Below are 20,975 nucleotides of genomic sequence, written 5' to 3'. Positions count from 1 at the left end.
CATATGCCAGGCACTCCTTTTAAGAACTTCACATTAATTAACTCACAAATCTTTGAAATGCAGGGAAGACCATTATTATTCTCATTTTGCAGTTGGAGAATGAAAGCACAGAGAGGTATATTAACTAAGCAAGATTCCAGACCCACAAAATGGCAAAGGAAGGAAATGAGCTCAGGTTTCTGGCAATGGGGGTTATGCTCTTAACCATCACATGTTGTCATTTTTTTCACCTTGTCATTTTTCTGAGGGAAGACAGGGACTATCATCCTTTATTGTGCCTTATCTCTCACAATATCCCTCACACCAGTTTTTACTTAGAGTTATTGCTTTCCCTTGAGATTATGGGAAAGGATTCTTGATTTCTGCTGTACCTCAATTCTTTCTTAGCTAGTGCCTGTAACCCAGGAGTTCACCAACCAAACATATTTCTGAAATCACAGCTTATAGATGAGTGCTGCGCCAGTACATAGTCATTTCTTAATTCATGATGAGGTTTTCCATTTTCACACAGCAACTTCATAAAAAAGACACAGTCTTGATGTTAAGAAAGATATGTAATTACTGCACATAACTCGCTATGCTGGCCTATGAGAGGGAGAAAACCATAAGCATAAGCCAAGTATTAGTGAACAGAGTGATCCCATATTGTGTGAGCTTTTAGGGTCTAGAGCTAAGACCCCTGCCAGCTCTAGACGTCTAAAAACAAGGTGACCACAAAAATCGGGGAAAGTACCTTTGGCACTGATGGTTACAACTCTGAATTTTCCTCAGCTTGCTGTCCACAACTCTTTCGCTTTGCTGTGGCTCATCTGATGATGCAACTTTTAAAAACCAGAGTACTTTTCCGTAATTCACCTGAAAATTAAATATAAAACTGAACATTTTCAATTCATTTACATGTGAGGGAAACAGGTCTCTAAGATAAAATGTAAGTGGAAAATTTTTGTCAGCAAACGGTTTTAAAAGAGCTTTAAATATAAGGTGGTATAATTATTAGTGCTTTTTACCAAATATTACTATTACTCACCCATCTAGATAAATGATAAACTTATACTTCCTGGTTGCCTTGCCATGGGATAGAGCCATGTGACCTGTTCTGGCCAATGAACTGTGAGCAAGACTGACACGCCACTTCCGGGTTGAGCATTAAACGGTTAACATGTGATCGGCAGGATCTCTTTTTCTTCCCTCTGCCATCATGTCCAAAAATATTGCAGAGTGACAGTTTCATTAGCCTGGATTTTGGAGCTAAGATAGTGACAGTACTGAGAGTAGCCTGTTTCTGGCTCTTTATGGAAATGTAATATACACAAAAAATAAATGTTTATTGTTTTAACCCACTAAGATTTTGTGATTATTTGTTACTATAGCATAATTGACCCTCTAATCTTTTTCTCTACAGCTCTTGCTTTCTCTCTCTCTCCCTCAAATCTCTTATATATTTATTATATTTATTATATGTCTATACATAGATATATTTAGATATATAAATAATTCAAATTTATTTGCAAATTAGGCCTTACTAAGCAAAGTGAAAAATTTCAAGACCTTTTTAATTGGAAAGGGCTGAAGGAATGTCGTCTATTTCCATTGCTGGGTTAGATGGCATTATAGGGCCTCTGTAGTGGGCGACAATTCCAGTGAAGTCAGGGACACAGTAGAGAGGGAGGGAAGCTATAATAAGGAGCTTTATATAAACTAGGTCTCAGACCAGAAAACTTTATTGAACAAAAATTGATAACAGGTTCTACTAACTTATTGACACTGCATTGCTAAATACTTCTCATAAATATACATTGAATTGTATATTTTCAGGTTAGAGATAGCAGGAGACAACCAAAACTAAGTAGGAGGTAAAAGATCAGGTAATTTGTACTTATCATATTGCTAAATCCTTAGAATACCTCTCTGAGATTGATTGGCCTGTTTTTTTATTGATAAATGTTCACTAATTTTTTGCCTATTGCTATAATTTCTTATTTTAGGGTATTTTTCTTTAGCTCATTAAATTTGATTGCACTTGGACCATTCTTTATATTCACCCCACAAGTGTGAGCATGGAAAGTGTAGTTCTCAGAAAAAGAACCCTGGTCTTATCAATAGAGAAACTTTATCTCAGCCCTGGCTTGCTATGAATTCTCAGGATGTTCTAAGTAAGTTCCTTGCTACTTCTAGGTCTCAGCTTCCTTGTAAATCAGTGGTGGTGAGTTTTGTTTTAGATACCGTCCACCTCATGTCATGACACAGGACATCTTAGTTGTGTTCTGCATTCTTACCTTGGAGCCTGCATACTGGCTCTGCTTGTAGGTGAACTCAAGAGGGCCCATTTTATTGAATCTGTAACTTTCCCTATGATGTTGAGAGCAGACAATGAAAGATGGTACAGGAAAACCATTTAAGGAGAAATTAAACAGGGCTAGGAGACCTAAATCTATTTTCTATTCTCATTTCTGGTCTACTCTGCCTGGAATTTGCCAGATATGAATATAAGAAAGGACACAACATTAAATTGTAAAGGTTATTTTTCATGATAGGTACCAAACTTCCATTCTATTACTTGGGTGGATACAAGTCAAACAAAAGAATTCCATACTTAAAATAGGAAGATGTCCATACCATTTCAGGGGATCCCTGCTGAGAAAATCTCTGACACAAGATCTTGATTGTTGGTAACTGTAGAGGAACTTCATGCTTCAAGAAGAGGTGGCTCAGCTGAGATTGAAGGAGAAATCCTGAAGAGATAGGATCTAGGATCTTCAGCTCTTTCTGAAGCTTGTCTACTAAGACAGAACTCAAAGGACATGACTTGAGTTCTCTTTGGATCAGGGTAAGAAGGAACGTGTCTTCTCTTGTTGTTCCACTTGGCCTCTGGCCAATATCCTGAAATCACAATTAAAAAAAAAAAATTAACCTGGCACTGAAACAGGATACAAAGAAGTACTCACCTTCTGACCTTCTGGGATTGGTATCAGAGCATCTGCTTTCAAACTACCTAGAACAGGACAAGTTAATAACACCCAATGTAAATATTCAATCTGTTGTATTTATGAGTTTGTGATGCCTCAGGGCTTTTTCCGTCAGGAGAAGAAAGTAAATCATTTTAGAGTACATACGCTCTTAGAAGACTCCTTAATATATATCATCTGTCTTTTGCATAATAACTTTTTTCATCATATGAAAATTTAGAATGAAATATCTAGAAAATTTAGAATAAAATATCTGGGAGGAGAAAGGCAAAAGGAATATGAGTTCGGTAGATACATGTGAGGCTTGCTTATATATTTGCCAGGGAAGCTTCCTGGAAGTCTGATTAAGCATTATAGGGTCCACCATCTATCCTCAGATTGTTTTATCATTTGTTCCACACCAAAACATACAGTTAAAAAACAATTCCCTTTACCCACAATGGAAAACAACTCAATAAGTCTTAGTATATGCACCTTAGGTTGGTCAGAATTGCTTCTCTCCATCTGCTCCAAGGACCAGTCTCTAAAATTTCTCCTGGGAAGGCCGTGGATGTAGGATAGAGACTGGTCTCCACCTGGTACAGAGCTACAGTGGACACTTGCTTGGCCATGGATCTTAAAGAAACAAAGACAAGTTTTAGTAAGACAAAAGAGGCAGAAGAGGGGTGGCTGACTAGAAAGAGCAAGGGAGAGAATCCCAATGAGTTAGCCAATTTCTAAAAGCACAGGCCCACAAGTGAACTGCAACCCCCACAGTCAGTGTCATTGAGTCCCCAAAGAGGAATACTTCCTCACTATCAATTTCATCAATATGCTATTAAGATGTGAGGCAAATATCTTAACAATTAGATATGGGTTCCTTTGTTCAAGGAAGGGGTCTGTGACAGACACACAAAAAATTAGAATAAAAGGCATTATGGATTAAGTAAGGACTACACTTGATCATTGGATTCAAAGTTCCTCCTAAAAGTGTAGCATATTAGTGTTGTGATTTGGCCAAGGGGTGGTTATTGGATATGAAACAAAGACATTAAATGTACTTGTGGTTGAGTAATGTGTGTGTTTGAGTTTATCCTCTAGAAATGTTTCCATCACCTGAAACAAATCTACAGTCTAGATCCAATTCTAGGAGTCAAACTGAAGTAAGTAAATCCTGATTTAACTATCAGTAGATGTAAGTATGATTGTAATAAACCGCTGATAGTGGGGTAATTTATTACACAGCAGTGTTATTGTAATAGTTGTCTATAACAGAGAAGAAAACACAGAAATAGGAAAGCCGGTTTGAAGATAAAAATTTTCCTGCTGAAAATGGTGGTCTACTGGGAAGATGGCAGAAGGAAGAGAACATTTTTGAGAGATGTAAAGGATGTAGAATTTAAAGAGCTCAGTGATTAACTAGATATCAGAGTTAGGGAGAGAGAGGAAGAAAGCATGACTGGTGCAACTGGGAAAGTGGTGGACCATTTTATGAGACACAGACCACAGGAAGAAGAGCAGGGTCAAAGGTTCTGCTTTGAACATGTTGAAGCTAAGCTTGAATGTACAGCCAAGCAGAATGTTCCTGACCTTTGTCCATTAATCTATACTATCATGTGCCTCTACCAACCTCACAAGGGTGTCCAGTGAGAACAAACAACATAAAATACGCAAAGGGCCTCTGAAAAGAACACACTACAAATCATCTGTGGTAATTATTAAAATTAAAGCACTAACACTTTCATTTTCATTCTGCCAGATGCAAAAGGCACACTAGAATTTTATTTTTGTAACTGTGCTACTAAGTTTGTTGCTAGCCACACATTCATTTTCTGAGAAAAGGCAGAGCTGATGCTTCTGAGACACAATATAGACAATATCTACATTTTCAAAGACTGAGAAGGAAGAGAATTTTGAGACAACAGAACCTAAGGCTGGCAGTGAGAAGAGCCAGTCTCCATACTTGTGAGTTCTTGACCTAGTCATTTAAATTCTCTGACCCTTTCATTCTCAGTTGTGAAATGAAGACTTGTTCTTATTGATTTCTAGAACATTTTACTGCACTCAGATACATAAAACAAAGGAGTCTCTAAACATTTTCAGCATACTTACCTACTACTAACGTTCTTCAAATTTAAAAGAGTTTCACTCTTGCATATCCTCACCCATGGTAGCTCAGTCTTTATTAGATTTGTCTTTTGGAGCAAATTCAGTTACTCCAGCTCCAGATTGTGTATTATGTTCCAGGCAACAAAGTTTATTTTCCTTTTGTGTGAGGAATATGGATCTAGAAGGGATTCTGATTGGCTTGCTTCTTTTACTACAGCGGGATTCCAGTACCACTCAGTCAAGGTGGTAATGAGGGTCTCTGTACCAGGAACTGTGGTTGCCATCTGGCAGGCCAACACCGGCAGACAGAACCAATTAGTCAGGCCCCACACCTCCCATGAGGCCTTACTGTGTTTGGTGGCTGCTGAGTCCCCCACAAGAAACCCCACTGAGTTCAGGGAGGAGAGGTGCAAATCATTTCCCTCTAGTACTACAGAGCTAGCAAGGAATATCCCAAATGTCCAAGAACAACTTATCCAAATAACACACTGCCTATTATAATAGCTAATGTGGAGTCAGTACCAGGAATAGGAAGCTTGATGTGGCAGGGAAAGTGTGAAGAAGAAAATTTTCATTTATAAGAGAAAAATTATGAAAGATTTAAATGCCCATCAGTAAGGGAGTTATTAAATGATCATGTCCTATCCAGAGAAAGGAATGTATGCTCTGCTAAATAAGATCCTAGAATCTGGGCTACTTCTCAGCCTTATGAACTGGGCAAGACACTTGTCATCTTTGTGTTGTCACCTACAAATTGAAGATAATAGTCTTAACTCAAAGAGGTTAGAATAATGCTTGGCACAGAGTAAATGCTATTCAAGTATTAGTTCAAGATGATGCTTAGAATGAACTTTGTGAAGCCAGGGGAAGAATACCAGAAATGAAGTGAGGTGAAGAGGGTAACGATTCTCAATTTATATCTATGCATAGAGGACACAAAGGAAGAAATACACCACTACTTTTCTTCAGTGGAACTGTATTTTCCTCTTATGTTTTTCCATTTTCTAAAATTTCTACATGATTATGTAACATTTCATAATTAGAAAGAGAAATAAAATTTTAAATAAAGAAGAAAGAAAACTTGGGTACACACCTTATTGGCACACATTTGAGTCACATCAACTTTACTGAGTCTCAGTTTTACTATCCATCTAAAGCACCTAGCTCACAGGGCTAACTTCAAGGAACAAATGATCAAATTTATAAAATGCAATTTGTCCATAATAAAATATTTTATAACTATAATAGTAACTAGGCCATATTGGTGAGCAACAATTAAATACATTAAACTCAGAGTCACAATTAGTGAAAACTCAGAGGTCTCTAGAACTTCATAATAGGATACTGCAGCTTTGCAAATGGATCATTTCCTGTTCCAAAAGGCCATGAGCTGAAGTACTCATCATGGTAAAACTAGAGCATTCACTGAAGATGAGGAGATGAGTTCCAGTGTAGGTTCTGTCACTGACATGTTGGGCAAGTCACTTTCAGTTCTGGGTCCATGTTCAACTAAACCATGCGGAGTATGGTCCGAAGCCCTCTAGACTGTTAACCACTCCAAATTATATTCTTTGCAGAGTTCTTATGAGCTAACGATCACAAATCCATAGGCTTTTATTTTCCCATAAGACTACAGACTAGCTAGTATCCAAGTGATTCAGTAAAGACTATTAAAATTATAAACTAAAAATAATGATGTTAGAGTTTACTGCAGACTAATTCAGTACTCTACTAAAATATCTGGCTGTCACTTAATGCTTGGCAGCACTGCAAAACTCCCACTCTATGTATCTGCTTAATTGCAATTTCAGCAGTTTTTGGAAATGTACTTTGTTATCAATGAAACATTAACTTTGTCTTGATTTGGATCCAGTTTTCAATTGCTGCTATTCTTGCTTTTTAATTACAAATTACTAATCATTGAGATTTATCATTATCAACTTACTCTGCTGTGGATTGTTTGGTTAACAGAGTGCAGTGATATATATTTCTATCAAGAGGGTTTTGGGATAATAATATTTGATATCTAGACTTGGTTGCAGTGGATTTTGAAAATAAATGATCAATTTCTGTAAATATTTCTTAAATCTTATCTCTTAAGGCAGACAAACCCTCTCCTTGCAATCCATTCCACATTTGTATACAGGGTGGCACCTATTGCTGTACAGCCATCTCTGAATTAGCCATAGGTAGAGCAGGTTGACCATCTCAACTGGCAGCCAACAAAGATGAGATGTACCTCAAAATTCACTTTCAGACTAAAAAAATTTTTCTAATGCTGTCTTATCAATGACCACTTGCAAGTGTGTGCTTCTGTGAATCTGTTCCCATTCTAACTCTATATTTTCCTAGTCAGTTACCAAGAAAAGCTTTAGTACTTGCCACTTACTTTACCATCCAGAAATCTGTTCCTGTTAATACTGTGCACCTCTGTTTGGAGTTGCTGGTTGTTCTCTGGTTTCTGGTTATTCTCTGGGTGCTTGCTCTCTTTCACATCATTTGAGACATGTTTAATTTGAGGATCAGTGGGGTTAGTAGTAACTGGAGGGTCTCTGTTCATGGTGCCTGCACTATCAGTCACAAATTTCTGGAGCACTTTTGCAGGTTCTGCTTTCAAATTCTCATGATCCCTGCTGTGAAGAAACAGTTTTGCACTTATAAGGCAAACTCTTGACATACCAGGTTGGCACAGGAAATGAAAGGTTTTCATCTGATGGTGTGAACAGCAGGAGCTCAGCATGGTGAAATGAAGAAGTAAACATTGGTTATTTGTCTATGGATTATTTACCATAGAAAGACCATGTTATTATCTTCCTAGCTATTATCTTCCCCTACTCTTTCCTCATACTTGTAAACATAATATAGCCATCTGCTCTGAAACCCTTTGGAACCCTTTCTATAAGTAAGGGTAGTGTCAGAAACAAACCCTAGGGATTATCACATGGATCCTATTTACAAGTCTAACAGGTATTCTCAATCTTTGCAATGAGAAACGGAAGAAAGTCAAGGCAGTTTTCCAATTCCAGGTCTGTTTTATATTTCTCAGTTACCTCACCCTCAAGCTTCTTTATCAAGCAGTTCTCCATTTACATTTAATATTAAATAGAAAAAAAGGAAAGGGGGAGAAACTATAGAAATAATTCAAAGGAATGGAAATAATAAAATTGAAAAATTATGGAACCTAGTTTAATCAGTAAAAACTTTCAAGTCAAAACAATGACAAGGCACCATTTTTAAATATGGAGGACTTCTTTGAAAATAGAAACTCAATGCTAATGATCACATAAATAGATAAAATTAACATAGAAGGTAAACTAACAAAATGTATTAAAAGCCAAGAAGTTGAAACTCTAACCTAGGAAACTAAGTTTTAAGAATATGTATCATGAGAAAGCAATACAGAAGAAGAAAAATTAAAAACTCTATTCAGCAACAGGTGTTTGAATTTAATATTTCATTCTATGTTCATATGATAAATGTACAGCACCATTAAAATAGTTAAGAACAATTGTAGTGACACAAGAAAATGTAGAGTTTTGTACAAGAAAATTACAAATTAGTGAAAAAATTTAATTATCTCAGCTATGTAAAATGCATGCATATTATATGTTTACATATATACATGTATACATGTATATGTGTACAGTGCTAGCAGTGAATAAGAACCTCAGGGTAGTAGAATTCAGGATATACCATCACACTCCGTTACATGTAATATCATATAATACCTTATAAACTACTATTATAAATTTTCTACATGAGCAAATATTATTTTATAATCAGGAAAAATAAATTCAAAATAGCTATGCCTTTTTGCCTGGGAGGCATTCAATAAAGTCTAGCTGTTATTACTAATGCGGTGGAAAGGGTTCATTTTGAAGCACATTATCTCCACATAAAGCAACTGCTCCAATACTTGTTGATTTGAATAAAGCCAAACTGTAGGCAATGATTTTAATTATGTATATTTTTTTACAGTAATCTTTTTGGTGGTGTGCAGCATGAGAAGAAAAGACAGCCTAGGAAAGAACTCCGAACAATATCGGTATTTACAGAGGGAAGAATCACCCTGAAAGGTTTTAGAATTCCCAGTAAGGTAGAGGGGAACCAGGAGAGTGGGGTCTTGACAACAAACTGAAGATTAAGTTTCCAGAGAGAGGATACATTAACAGTGTCAAGTGCTGCTGAAAAAAGGTAAGTTCTGAAAAGCATCCATTGAGTTCAGCCATAACGATGTTGGCAGGAAGGTTGGTAAAGGAGCTTCAGTGAGGAAGTGGAGAAAAATGCTAGACTGAAGTGAGCTGAGGAAGGAGAGGGAGCAAGCAAGTGAAGACAAGAAGAATAAAGACCCCTGTGAAGGGTTTGGGTATAAGAGAGGACAGAGATGGTGCAGTGACAGGAGGGCACTGTCAGTTCTTGATGGGGCATAGTTATGATCATGTTTAAAGTCAGTGAGAACTCTGACACATTTAAAAGCAATGGCGGGGCCTCCCTGGTGCACTAGGGGTTAAGTCTCAGCACTATCACTGCTGTGGCCTGAGTTCAATCCTGGCCAAGGAGATAAGCCATGTATGGCACAGCAGACCTCTCCTGTCTTGCCTGTTGCTCCCTTTGGTATTGTATTTCAGTGGATCTGCCTGTTCTGCTCTCCACTCTGTCTCTGGTGAGCACGCTCACTCCCCACACCTTTGTCCTACACCCTGGTTCTTCTATGTATAAATAAATCTTAAAAAAAAAATAAATGCAATTGCAAAGTGCCCCGTGAGCCAGAGAATAGGAAAGGATATCACTGATGAAATAAAAGGAATCCTGACAAGGTGAAATGAGGTGTCATTGTGAGAAACAGAGTTAGAGTAAGGGGGCAGTGAGTGAGGCAGGTGCAGGTATGGAGGTGTCAGGAGGTACTCCCCAAATGACATGGATATGCAAACTAGCAGCAAATCAATAAAACTTGAATAAGCAAACAAACCAACCCGAAGTGCAGAGTAGTAGCTAGTAGGATGGAAGTAAATTTGTACAGTTGATGGCAAGAGATCGATCAAATTGCTGACAACTTGAACTTTGTTTTTGACATGCAAGACAAGAGTTATGGTTTGGAAACCTGGGGGAATGTGCTGGGGTAAGGATTCTGAATTAAGGGCTATGGGTGAAATAACTTCTATGAAGAGTAGAAAAGAGCTTATCAGAGAAAGAAAGGTTGGTCCAGCACCTTAAATGCCCAAAGAGGGTTGGAGACCATAGATTTTGTGGCGTCAATCCGTTAGGATTGTCCACTCATGTTCATGGAAAAGCAAAGAAGGTCAACAGAGGGGCATCATCCAGGCTGGGGTCTTGTCATATGGGTTCAGTTCAATGGCAACAGGGCAAGATGGGAATATTAGAATATGAGTATTTATTTAACAAATCATTCTTGTAGTGAGAGAAGATAGATCACATGTGGTCCTTGACCTCAAGAAATTTAATTTCATTGGGTTTTCCCAACATAGCACAAATATTAAAATTAGTAACTGTTATAAACTTACTTCTAGAAATCAGGATAATGGTTATCTTTTCAAAGAGGTATAGTATACAGAAAGATATCTAGGAGTTTTCTGGGATGGGGGACTCTTCTATTTTTTGTATGGGTGTTTATTGGATGGCTATATCATGCTTGTGATTATTCAGTGGGGTAGTACATTTACTGAGTATACAATGTACACATACATGTATTTAAATTGTTAGGAGAAATTGGTATAAAATATATGGAACATTCCTAATTAGCATATAAATAAATGTCAAGTGAATGGTGCAAAGACTTGATGCTATTTGAAGTTCATGAGAGAGATAACTGTGGTAAGTAATGGCAGCAAAAACAATAGTATTCAGGAGCATTGACGTTCATAAGAGCCACACAGTAACCATTCATATACATTCATTTATTTACTCTTCTGATAAACCCTAAAGGCAGGTACTTATGTTATTCTCATTTTAGAATGAAGAAGTTAAGAAGATTTAAGTGATCTGTTTAGTTCTACATGACTTTTCAGTAGAGGGGCCAGGAATAAACCAAAGTTGAGTAGATTGCACCTAAATTCCTACCCCAGCAGAGTCAGGAGAGGACCTGTGGAGGTTTGGGATTATGTGAAGAACACAAGGGCATGAGAAGGCACTAGAAGCAGAACATGCAGGATTGCAAGGTAACCATGGCCACAGGGCAGAGCATTAATTCTTTTGAATGAAGCAAGGGACATACATCATCTTTGTTTTTATCACCTTCGAAATCCTTTTGTGGGCAGTTTTAGGACATAATTGCCTGAGAAATGTATCTGCCTGTCTGTTAAAACAGTCTCAGTAAATGTAAAACCAAAAATAACCTGTTAAATCTGTTCAAAGTAAAAGCTGTTTTTAAAAAAGGATACATAGCACTTTAAAATGATCATGAAAATGACTCCCCAGCTGAGAAACCGCGTGTGTCTGTTGTTAGCACAAACAATTTGTCAACACACATTGGTCGTTATGCTGTTCACAAACTCAAAGCTCTTTCTTCTAGCTTGTGTGCTGCCTACCTGCAGTACTGAAAATAGAAATTTGCCATTTCAAAAGAAGGGGTAAGAATTTCATCAATACCCTCTTGGAAGCAAGACACAGTTAGCTTCTGCATATGTACTTCTGACCTCAGCTGCTGCTCTCAGGGATGCTGTGAAGAGTTTAGTGTCATCCAGGAACTATGGCAATTAGGGAGGATTACTGAATTGCAAGGTGATAAATAAATGATGAGAAAACTGTTCAATTTGTCCAATTGTTCCCTCTCTCACACTGGGCTTTTCTTGCAATCCAGCCCTTTAGTACCCTCCTTTACTAGAGTCTAGAGTCTCAGGGTTAGAAAGAAACATTGTCAGGGTGTCTCCTTGCATCCTCTGCCCAAAGCAATGTAGAGCCCCCTGTTGGCCCCACCTCCTATGTAACTCCAACTCACCAGATCTCACATTTGATTTGGATTACACCCCTGCCGAGAACATCAAATCTCAAATGGAGGACCCAGGGGGCTCTGCAAAAAGGTCAACAGATGCCATCTTAAAGGTCTGCCAGCCTTGGCAGTGACTCAATGCCACCAATTTCCAACTGTGTGCCATCTAACAGGCCCCAACCCTCTGGAGAAGACAGCCCAGAGTGTGCCAGCACAGTGAATGGGGATCTAATTTCAGTAAATGAAAGCATGTTCTTATTTGGAAGTAATAACAGATAATCAACACAACCAGACTTTGCTTAAGAAAAAAAAAAAAAAAAGACAACACCAAAATAAAAAATAAAATGAGACTGGGGAGGGGAGTGCAGCTGAAAATCTCACCAGACTCCATGGGGAGGCCGAGACGGGAGGCCTGTGCTAACGTAGCAACGGTTATTGTGATGAAGTGTGAGGGTTCTCTTCTAATGCCATGGAGTCACATTATGCATTATGAGCATAGAAATCCCATCTTCAGAAGGCATTTAAAAGTACTCTAACTCGCTCAAACTCCCTAAGATGAATCATTTCTTCATCGCTGTAATTATAGTATAGTATGTTCTAAATGCTTGTATGTGTCAGTCACCACTCACAAATTCATATGAATTCTTTCCTGTTATCCTAATTATCCTGAAAAGCAGGCATTTTATCATCACTATATAGATGAGAAAATGAGTGATTAGGGAAGTTTAGCAAATTGTTCAAGGTCACCTTGCAAAGCAGAAAAGGAGGACTCATACCCAGGTCTTTATCACCCCAAAGTCTCTTTGCCTTGCTCTAACTCATCAACTGTACACCCCAAATATACAGTCTATTTAGAAAATATTAAAATGTTAGTAAGACTAATAGATAGAGAGGTATCTAGCTCATTTAACCACTGAGGCCTGAAATCCCTACACTCTGTCATTCAGTTTTGGTATCTAATCTTCTTACATACAGGAACTCATTACTTTCTTTCTTTCTTTTTTTTTTTTTTTTTAGCAGTTTATTTTTTTTTATTTATTTTTTATTAAATAATAAATTTTATTTTTATATTCCCCCATACAACTGCACATGCCCCATTCTGACCCCAATCCCTCCCCTCCCAGCCCCCACCCCCCAAAAAGTGTCTCTAGTTCATAGTTTTTGTTGATTTTGATTTTCACTTTCTTACAGTTATTCTTTTTCCTAGGAACTCATTACTTTCTCAAAGTTATTCACAACCTATCCCAATTCTTTCCATAGAACATTGAGCCAATTCTTACATCAATGGAGATTACCCAAATTTATATTTTATGGCATCTGCATCATACAATTTCACAGAAGAAAAGCAAAGGGCCATTTTAGTTGCAAAATTAGCAATCAATTTGACCAGCAATTGTCCTTTAGCATGATTTACTTTCAATCTCTGAGAAATTATAACCCAGCATATTTACTTTTTTGCGATGTTATTTTTTCTTTACTGATATGCAATTTGCAGCATTAGATATGTTTCCACCATGGCATATTTCTTTTCTTTGACTTGTTCCTTAGTTTTGCCTTGTTAATTTCTTAGTCAAGGTAGTAGTGGGAATGCAAACTACTGATTGTCTTCAGACAGTATTGTCTTCCTTCAAAGATCTCACAGGTCAGTAGGGGAAGCAGACATTTACACTGAAAATTATAGTGTGATAATTAAAAAAATATATAGAATTATGTAAAAAGACATATAGAATCATGGGAGAGTTTCAAGCTGAATCTGCTTAATGGAACTGAGGCCATAAAGGGATTGACATAGGGCAGCTGACAAGAGAAAATCAGAGCTGTGAAAAATATTTCTGGTAGGTGAAGGACTTGTTATTGTAGAAAATGACAATTACCTTTACCCTCTGAATCTCAGAACACCTGAGGTGGGTCACAACCAGGTAGGACACAGCATTATAAAGATACTTTAATCACTCAGAACTTCCTAAATTGGAATTTCTAAAAAATAGAATAAGAAAATTTGTGTTCCTAACACATTCCTAGTGCAAAACATTTTAGATGTGTTCCATGTACACTAAAGTCTAAGAAACAACAGCACAGAGAGTGAAAAAGGAAGACTTTTTCCAAAATTGTGCAAAATTTACCCATTATTTCAGGCAGTATAGTACACTTATTAATGTTCTGATTAGATCTGCAAAGACAAAATGATAGTGGGGGACATTTGTGGTGTCACTTGGTACAGGCTGACCTGGTGGGTGAGGAAGCAGCAACTTATGTGGGGTCTGATCTCTGGGGATTGTTATGCAAGGTTGGGAGGATGATCTACTCTTTATAAAGCAAGCAGAGGTGGCCTGTACAAAAACATCTGCTTGGGCTCTAGGGGTTAACTGGGATTCCACCTGTTTGTAGCAGTTGCTGGGATAGTCAATGTACAATATCCAGAGAACTTGGAACCTGCTGGAAATTGAAGTCTCTTTTTTGGGGGGCAGGAGAGTGAAATAGAAACTACTAGCTTATGGGAATCTGGAATCTGGTGGGTCACATCACTTTGATAGTCTGAGGAAGCCTTGGTTTGCTCACAGCTAGCCAACCGTGAATAACCCTCATGGGATAATTAGGACTGCTTGTCTCTGCACAGTCTTAGCTCAAACGCCACTTGCTCAGAGAGGCCTTCTGAGAACATCCTTGTGGACTGATAGGATTTTATGATCCTCTTCTATGTTTCCTCACTGTGCTTTCCTCATTCTAGTCATTGTTTACCAATTGTGTGTTTTCCATCACTAGAACTTTAGCTACACTGCCTATATTCCCAAGAATTGGCACTCGGTAGGTGCTCACATACATGTTAGTTTCTAAAATTGTCAACAATACCTTAAAAAAAGTTAAAGACAAGTCAAAAAAGAATGTATTAATACGAAGGACTCTGAGGGATTAAAGATGAGAGTGTGGCCCCAGGAGAGTCACATGGGAAAATATTAGACCCTTTTATTTCTTAACTATAGATAGCAATTATTACATATTACACTATTTCAAATAATTTGCTTCCTTTTCCCATAAAAACTTATAGTCAGCTTCTCCTGTACTTAACAATGCTGTACCAACAGTGATGTAATTATGGAATGAAATGCTTTGGGTCATTGATTCTTGGCACTAAAAGGAACACCAGAGGCCAACTTTATTCACTGGAAGCATCTCTAGTTAGTTACAGGAGTTACTTGAAATAGACCAAATTTCTCTTCTATTTAACAACTCAATCCCCAGATCCTGTAAATGTACTCCTAGGCCACGCTTCACAATCTGGGTCTTCCATAATGTTATACCTGTAGTTCCTACTCCTTTGACATGATCCGAAAATCAATCAATGTTATCCAACACATCAACAAAAAGAAATATAAAAACCATATGATAATATCAATAGATGCTGAGAAAGCTTTCGACAAAGTGCAACACCCATTCATGATAAAAGCCCTTGAAATTCTTGGGATACAAGGAACATACCTCAACATCATAAAGGCCATCTATGACAAGCCAACAGCCAGTATCATTCTCAATGGTGAAAAGCTGAAAGCAATTCCATTAAGATCTGGAACAAGACAAGGATGTCCACTCTCACCACTGCTTTTCAATATAATACTGGAAGTCCTAGCCAGAGCAATAAGACAAGAGAAAGACATCCAAGGAATCCAAATAGGAAAAGAAGAAGTCAAACTATCACTATTTGCAGATGATATGATAATATACATAGAGAACCCCAAAATCTCCACAGAAAAACTAATTCAACTCATCAATCAATTCAGTAAAGTGGCAGGATACAAAATCAACACGCAAAAGTCAGTAGCCTTCCTATACACAAACAATAAATCTGAAGAAGAAGAAATCAAAAAAACCACCCCTTTTATTATCGAAACAAAAAAAATCAAATATTTGGGAATAAATCTAACAAAAGAGGTAAAGGACCTATACAAAGAAAACTATAAAACACTGTTAAAAGAAATAGAAGAAGACACAAAGAAATGGAAAGACATCCCCTGCTCATGGATTGGAAGAATAAACATTATTAAAATGGCCATCCTACCAAAAGCAATATACAGATTCAATGCTATTCCAATCAAAATCTCAATGGCATTCTTCAAAGAAATAGAACAATTATTGATGAAATTCATATGGAATCACCAAAAACCCCGAATAGCCAAAGCTCTACTGAAAAAAAAAGAAGGAAATGGAGGCATCACACTCCCAGACTTCAAACTATACTACAAAGCCATAATCATCAAAGCTGCATGGTATTGGAACAAGAACAGACATACTGACCAATGGAATCGAATAGAAAATCCAGAAATAAACCCACAGATTTATGGTCAACTAATCTTTGACAAAGGAGCAAAGACTATGCATTGGAGCAAAGAAAGTTTGTTCAATAAATGGTGCTGGGAAAACTGGGTCGCTACATGCAAAAGAATGAAGCTTGACCCCTACCTCACACCATACACAAAAACAAACTCAAAATGGATTAAAGAACTAGACATAAGACCTGAAACCATAAAATACATAGAAGGAAATATAGGCAAAACACTACGGGATTTGCACATCAAAGACATCTTTACAGACACATCACCCAAAGCAGTGATAGTGAAGGCAAAGATAAACAGCTGGGACTACATCAAATTAAAGAGCTTCTGCACAGCAAAAGAGACAATAACAAAAACAAAGAGAAACCCCACCAACTGGGAGAACATTTTTGCACCCAACACTAATGATATAGGACTGATCAAAAAATCTGCAAAGAGCTGATGAGACTCAGCAACAACAAAGAAAATAATCCAGTCAAAAAATGGGCAGAAGAGCTAAAAAGAAACTTCTCTGAAGAGGAAATGCAAATGGCCAACAGACATATGAAAAAATGTTCAACATCACTTGTAATCAGGGAAATGCAAATCAAAATTACCATGAGATACCATTTCACACCAGTGAGAATGGCACATATTAAAAAAACTAGCAACAACAAATGTTGGCGAGGGTGTGGAGAAAAAGGAACTCTTCTGCACTGTTGTTGGGAGTGCAAACTGGTCCAACCACTATGGAGAGCTGTGTGGAGATTTCTGGACCTACTAAACATAGAGCTTCCATATGATCCAGCAATTCCACTCCTAGGTATTTACCCAAAGGACACAGAAACATCAATTCCAAAGAGCACCTGCACCCCTATGTTTATAGCAGCACTGTTTACAATAGCTAAGCTTTGGAAACAACCCAAATGCCCAAAAATAGATGACTGGATCAAGAAGATGTGGTACATATATACCATGGAATATTACTCAGCATTCAAAAAAGATAAACACATGCAATTTGCAGCAACATGGATGGCGCTGGAAGGGATCATGCTCAGCAAAATAAGCCAAAAAGAAAAAGAAAAATACCGGATGGTCTCTCTCATAGCAGGAATCTAGAAAACTTAAATAAGGGACCAGGAAAATGAATATAAGAAAGTGAAAATCAAAGTCAACAAAAAACTATGAACCAGAGACACTTTTTGGGGGGTGGGTGGCGGGAGGGGAAGGATTGGGGTCAGAATGGGGCGTTTGCAATTGTATGGGGGAATATAAAAATAAAATTTATTATTTAAAAAAAATAAAATAAAAGGTAGTATCCAGAAGGACACACAGCACTGCACTGGTGACACATCCAGTTATGAGTCCAGTGGGCTTCCCTCATATCTCTTTCTGGGTATTCTTGACTCATACTGAGCCCAAACCAAGAGTATAGAGTATGGGGTATATGCTCCTTTTTTATTCACCAGTCTATTCTCTACTAGTTGAGACTGAAGACTTTTGGTCACTGATTGTGTAGAATTTTTCTCCCCTATGATGCAATTCTCCTACACTAGGTGGGTGTCCTATAGTTCACCTCAGTTCAGAGTTAGTGCTGACCTCACATTTTCAGGGTTTGCTTTCACAAGACTATCTCATGCCCTTCAGATGTCAATCACAAGTCTCAGCTATTACCTCTACTTCCAACCTACACAGATTTAGTTGTAAATCTGTGTTGCTGGGATAGTCAATGTACAATATCTAGAGAGCTTGGCACCTGCTGGGAATTGAGGTCTCTTTTTTCTGGAGCATGGGAGCGAAATAGAAACTACTAATTTATGGGAATCTGGTGGGTCACATCACTTTGATAGTCTGAGTAAGCCAAAGATTTAGTTGTAAATCTGTGTTCCTGTGACTATCTTCATGGATTGATTAATTTGCTGGAGTGACTCACAGAACTCACAAAAACAGCTTACTTACTAGACGGATGGTTTATTGTAAAATGATTTAACCCATGAACCAATAAATGGAAGAGATGCACTTTAGCAGGGGGCGCAGGAAGGGGCAGGGAATGTCCTGCCTTTCTCCAAAATACCACCCTTGTAGGGCACAGATGTGGTTGAGCAACCAGGAAGCTCTCTGAGCCCCATACTTTTGGAAGCATAATATCATTAACTCAATATTTAGCTCTTCTCCCCTGCCTGATGGATGAGAGGAGGTAGGGCTGAAAATTCCAAGTTTTTAGTCATGGCTTGGTTTTTCTGGGGACTAGCTTTCATCCTGAAGCTACCTGAGAGCCCACTGAGAGTATCACATTGGAACAAAAGACACCTCATCACAAGGAAATTCCAAATGATTTATAAGTTCTGAGTCAAGAACTAGGGTCAAAGATGAAATATTAGAACAGAATTTGCTCCAGGTGCTGTTATCATTTAGAAAATTACAAGGGTTTCAGGAACTCTGCCAAGAACTGGAAGAAGAGAAAATGTATACACATATTTTCTATTGTTTCATACAAGTAAAACCCAAACATTAATCCCACATAATCATTCATATGCACGCTTATCCAAATACAGTATTTGCATATATCTCTGTTGATTTGATGTTAATGGTTTTAGTTCATTTTCTTGCCAAGGCTTCCCAACATTCTGCTACCTACATTTTTACTAAAGTGATTTGTCTTTTTTCCTTTAGTTGTGAGTGAAAAATGTTGACTAAGAACAGGGTCACACAAAAATCCTCTCAACCTCTCCACTTTGAAATCTCTCTGGACTGGCAATAATGATGGTGAGAAATAGAACTTCTTTGCTCTCCTAAAACTGTATTCCATAATGGTGGTCCTGACAGCTCACTTTCAGGATCAGAATCTCTATTCTGATTCAATAAGCCTTGGGTTACACCCCTAATCTTTTTGCTTAAGGACTCTTCAGGGAATTCTGATAATGGCCAGGTTTGGAATTCATTGCTTCCTGCATCTTAATGTTCAGTGAAGTAAGATCGTTTTTGTCTATTTGTTTGATCTGTGCATTTCTGAAATAGAGGAAAGAGCTAAGGAAATAATCTTAGGCAGGAAAGGCAACTCTTGCCTAGCTTCTATTCATGGAATGGCTTCTAGCTGAAAGGCAGGCTTAGTACTTGTTTTCTTCTTGTGAACCAACTCTCCGAAAGAAAAACAAGTCATATTCCTTTGTGCCAAACATCTAATGAGTTTTAGAGATATAGTGTTGTCCTCCTTTAAATGTGGCGAGCTTGGAAGGAAGATGGACATCTTGGTTACTCTCTGAGAAGCCCCTGCTTAGAGAAGTACAGACTACGAGCAAGAGAAAATGAAGATCTTATAATTTGTGATTCATTATTAATCCCATTTTTTTTAATTCATAACAAATTAACTAATAACATTCCTTCCCACTCCTTTGCAAAAATTACTATATGTGGTAGATTACAAACCTGATGAGGAGAAGCAGCAATACTCCATTAAAATTTATAAACCTCTCAATGCTTATATTTCCCATCTATTTGGAAAATCAGCCCAAGTAATTAAGGAGTATGGGGAATTATAAAGATGAAAAATAACAGAAAAACATTGTACGTGGAAGTTGTCAACACTATTCTGCTTCTACTCTTACATATTAATGACTTAATTTTCGATGGATGACATTTTTAAAATGTAAATTTTTAGATTAAAAAACACCCCAAACTTCATTATTATCCAAGCAAAACAGATATTTTTCAAACAGTAAACTTACTTCTTTGGCTTCTCTACCAGGTATCGAAAATGTTTACTTCCAATGATTTTCACCACCATTTCAGGCATTGCATCTGACCCATGAGGTGCCTTCCAAACTGAAGACATGATTCTTCTCAAAAATCTCTTCAAATCCTTAGACTTGGGGGAAAAAGCAAATCACTTTTCTTTGATTTTGCACTTGGCAACTGTAATGTTTTTGACAACAATAACAACAGGAGGCCCAAAACTTCATTTATATTCTCCTGGCATTCCTAATAAAGGCACAAGATACTCTTAATGACTATTATCTTTCTAGCATAATGTTGCTATCAAACTTAGTATCACATAGACCAGGATTTAGCAAAGTTGAGAACCCCACCTCAGAGGTCTGCAAAACTGATATAATGAAGCAGTGGCACTACCTTCCTGTGCTACAAGAGATCAGAGGGGATTCTTGGGAGGTCAGAGAGGAAGCCAGGATTTATAGGGACACATGAAAAATGCAAATTCAGTTCTGAAGCTCAGTCTCCCCAGTGATTCTACTTTTACTTTAGGGGACTTAGGTGAATCCAATGAGATAATGTATCTGAAAGAACATCTCCCATAGTAATAAGAGATTTTTACTGCTATTGATAATCTGTTTCTGCAACAATCCAGTGAGCTGGAAATGTGATCCTACATTAGATAATCCCTGATAACAACCGAAACTTAAAAGTTCTGCAAATCTGGCCCCAGGCTGACCACTCCCTTTCAGAGCCTCTCAGAGTTTGAAAGGTCTTAAGAAATCATTCTAATCTAAAAGTTTGCTTTACAGATTGGGAAATCCATGCCCAGAGAGGGGGTGTTATTTAACAAGGTCACCTAACATAGGAGAGCACACCAATAATGTCTGACAACACTAGGAAGAGATCTGCAGGGTAGCTCCATTTAGCCAGACCTGCAACCTCTTTGAAACTGTGTGG

General features: G+C 37.7%; 1 protein-coding gene across 1 annotated transcript in view; it reads right to left on the bottom strand.

Moving 5' to 3' along the window:
- LOC311176409 (uncharacterized protein C1orf87) overlaps window positions 1-20,184 on the bottom strand; it is a gene marked incomplete at its 3' end in the record, with an annotated part of 61,749 nt that extends 41,565 nt beyond the window's left edge. The window contains exons 1-5 of the mRNA XM_084241912.1: window positions 20,033-20,184; window positions 7,440-7,687; window positions 3,441-3,568; window positions 2,617-2,880; window positions 753-855 (exon numbers count right to left, since the gene is read on the bottom strand). Of these exons, the coding sequence (XP_084098038.1) occupies window positions 753-855; window positions 2,617-2,880; window positions 3,441-3,568; window positions 7,440-7,687; window positions 20,033-20,139 (850 nt within the window). The 5' untranslated portion in view covers window positions 20,140-20,184. The remainder of the gene's footprint in view (window positions 1-752; window positions 856-2,616; window positions 2,881-3,440; window positions 3,569-7,439; window positions 7,688-20,032) is intronic.
- Window positions 20,185-20,975: the final 791 nt, after the last annotated feature.

The sequence above is a fragment of the Talpa europaea genome, assembly GCF_964194135.1.
Source record: "Talpa europaea genome assembly, chromosome: 9".
In the NCBI taxonomy this organism is placed as follows: domain Eukaryota; kingdom Metazoa; phylum Chordata; class Mammalia; order Eulipotyphla; family Talpidae; genus Talpa; species Talpa europaea.
This window is presented reverse-complemented; position numbering and strand designations above follow the sequence as displayed.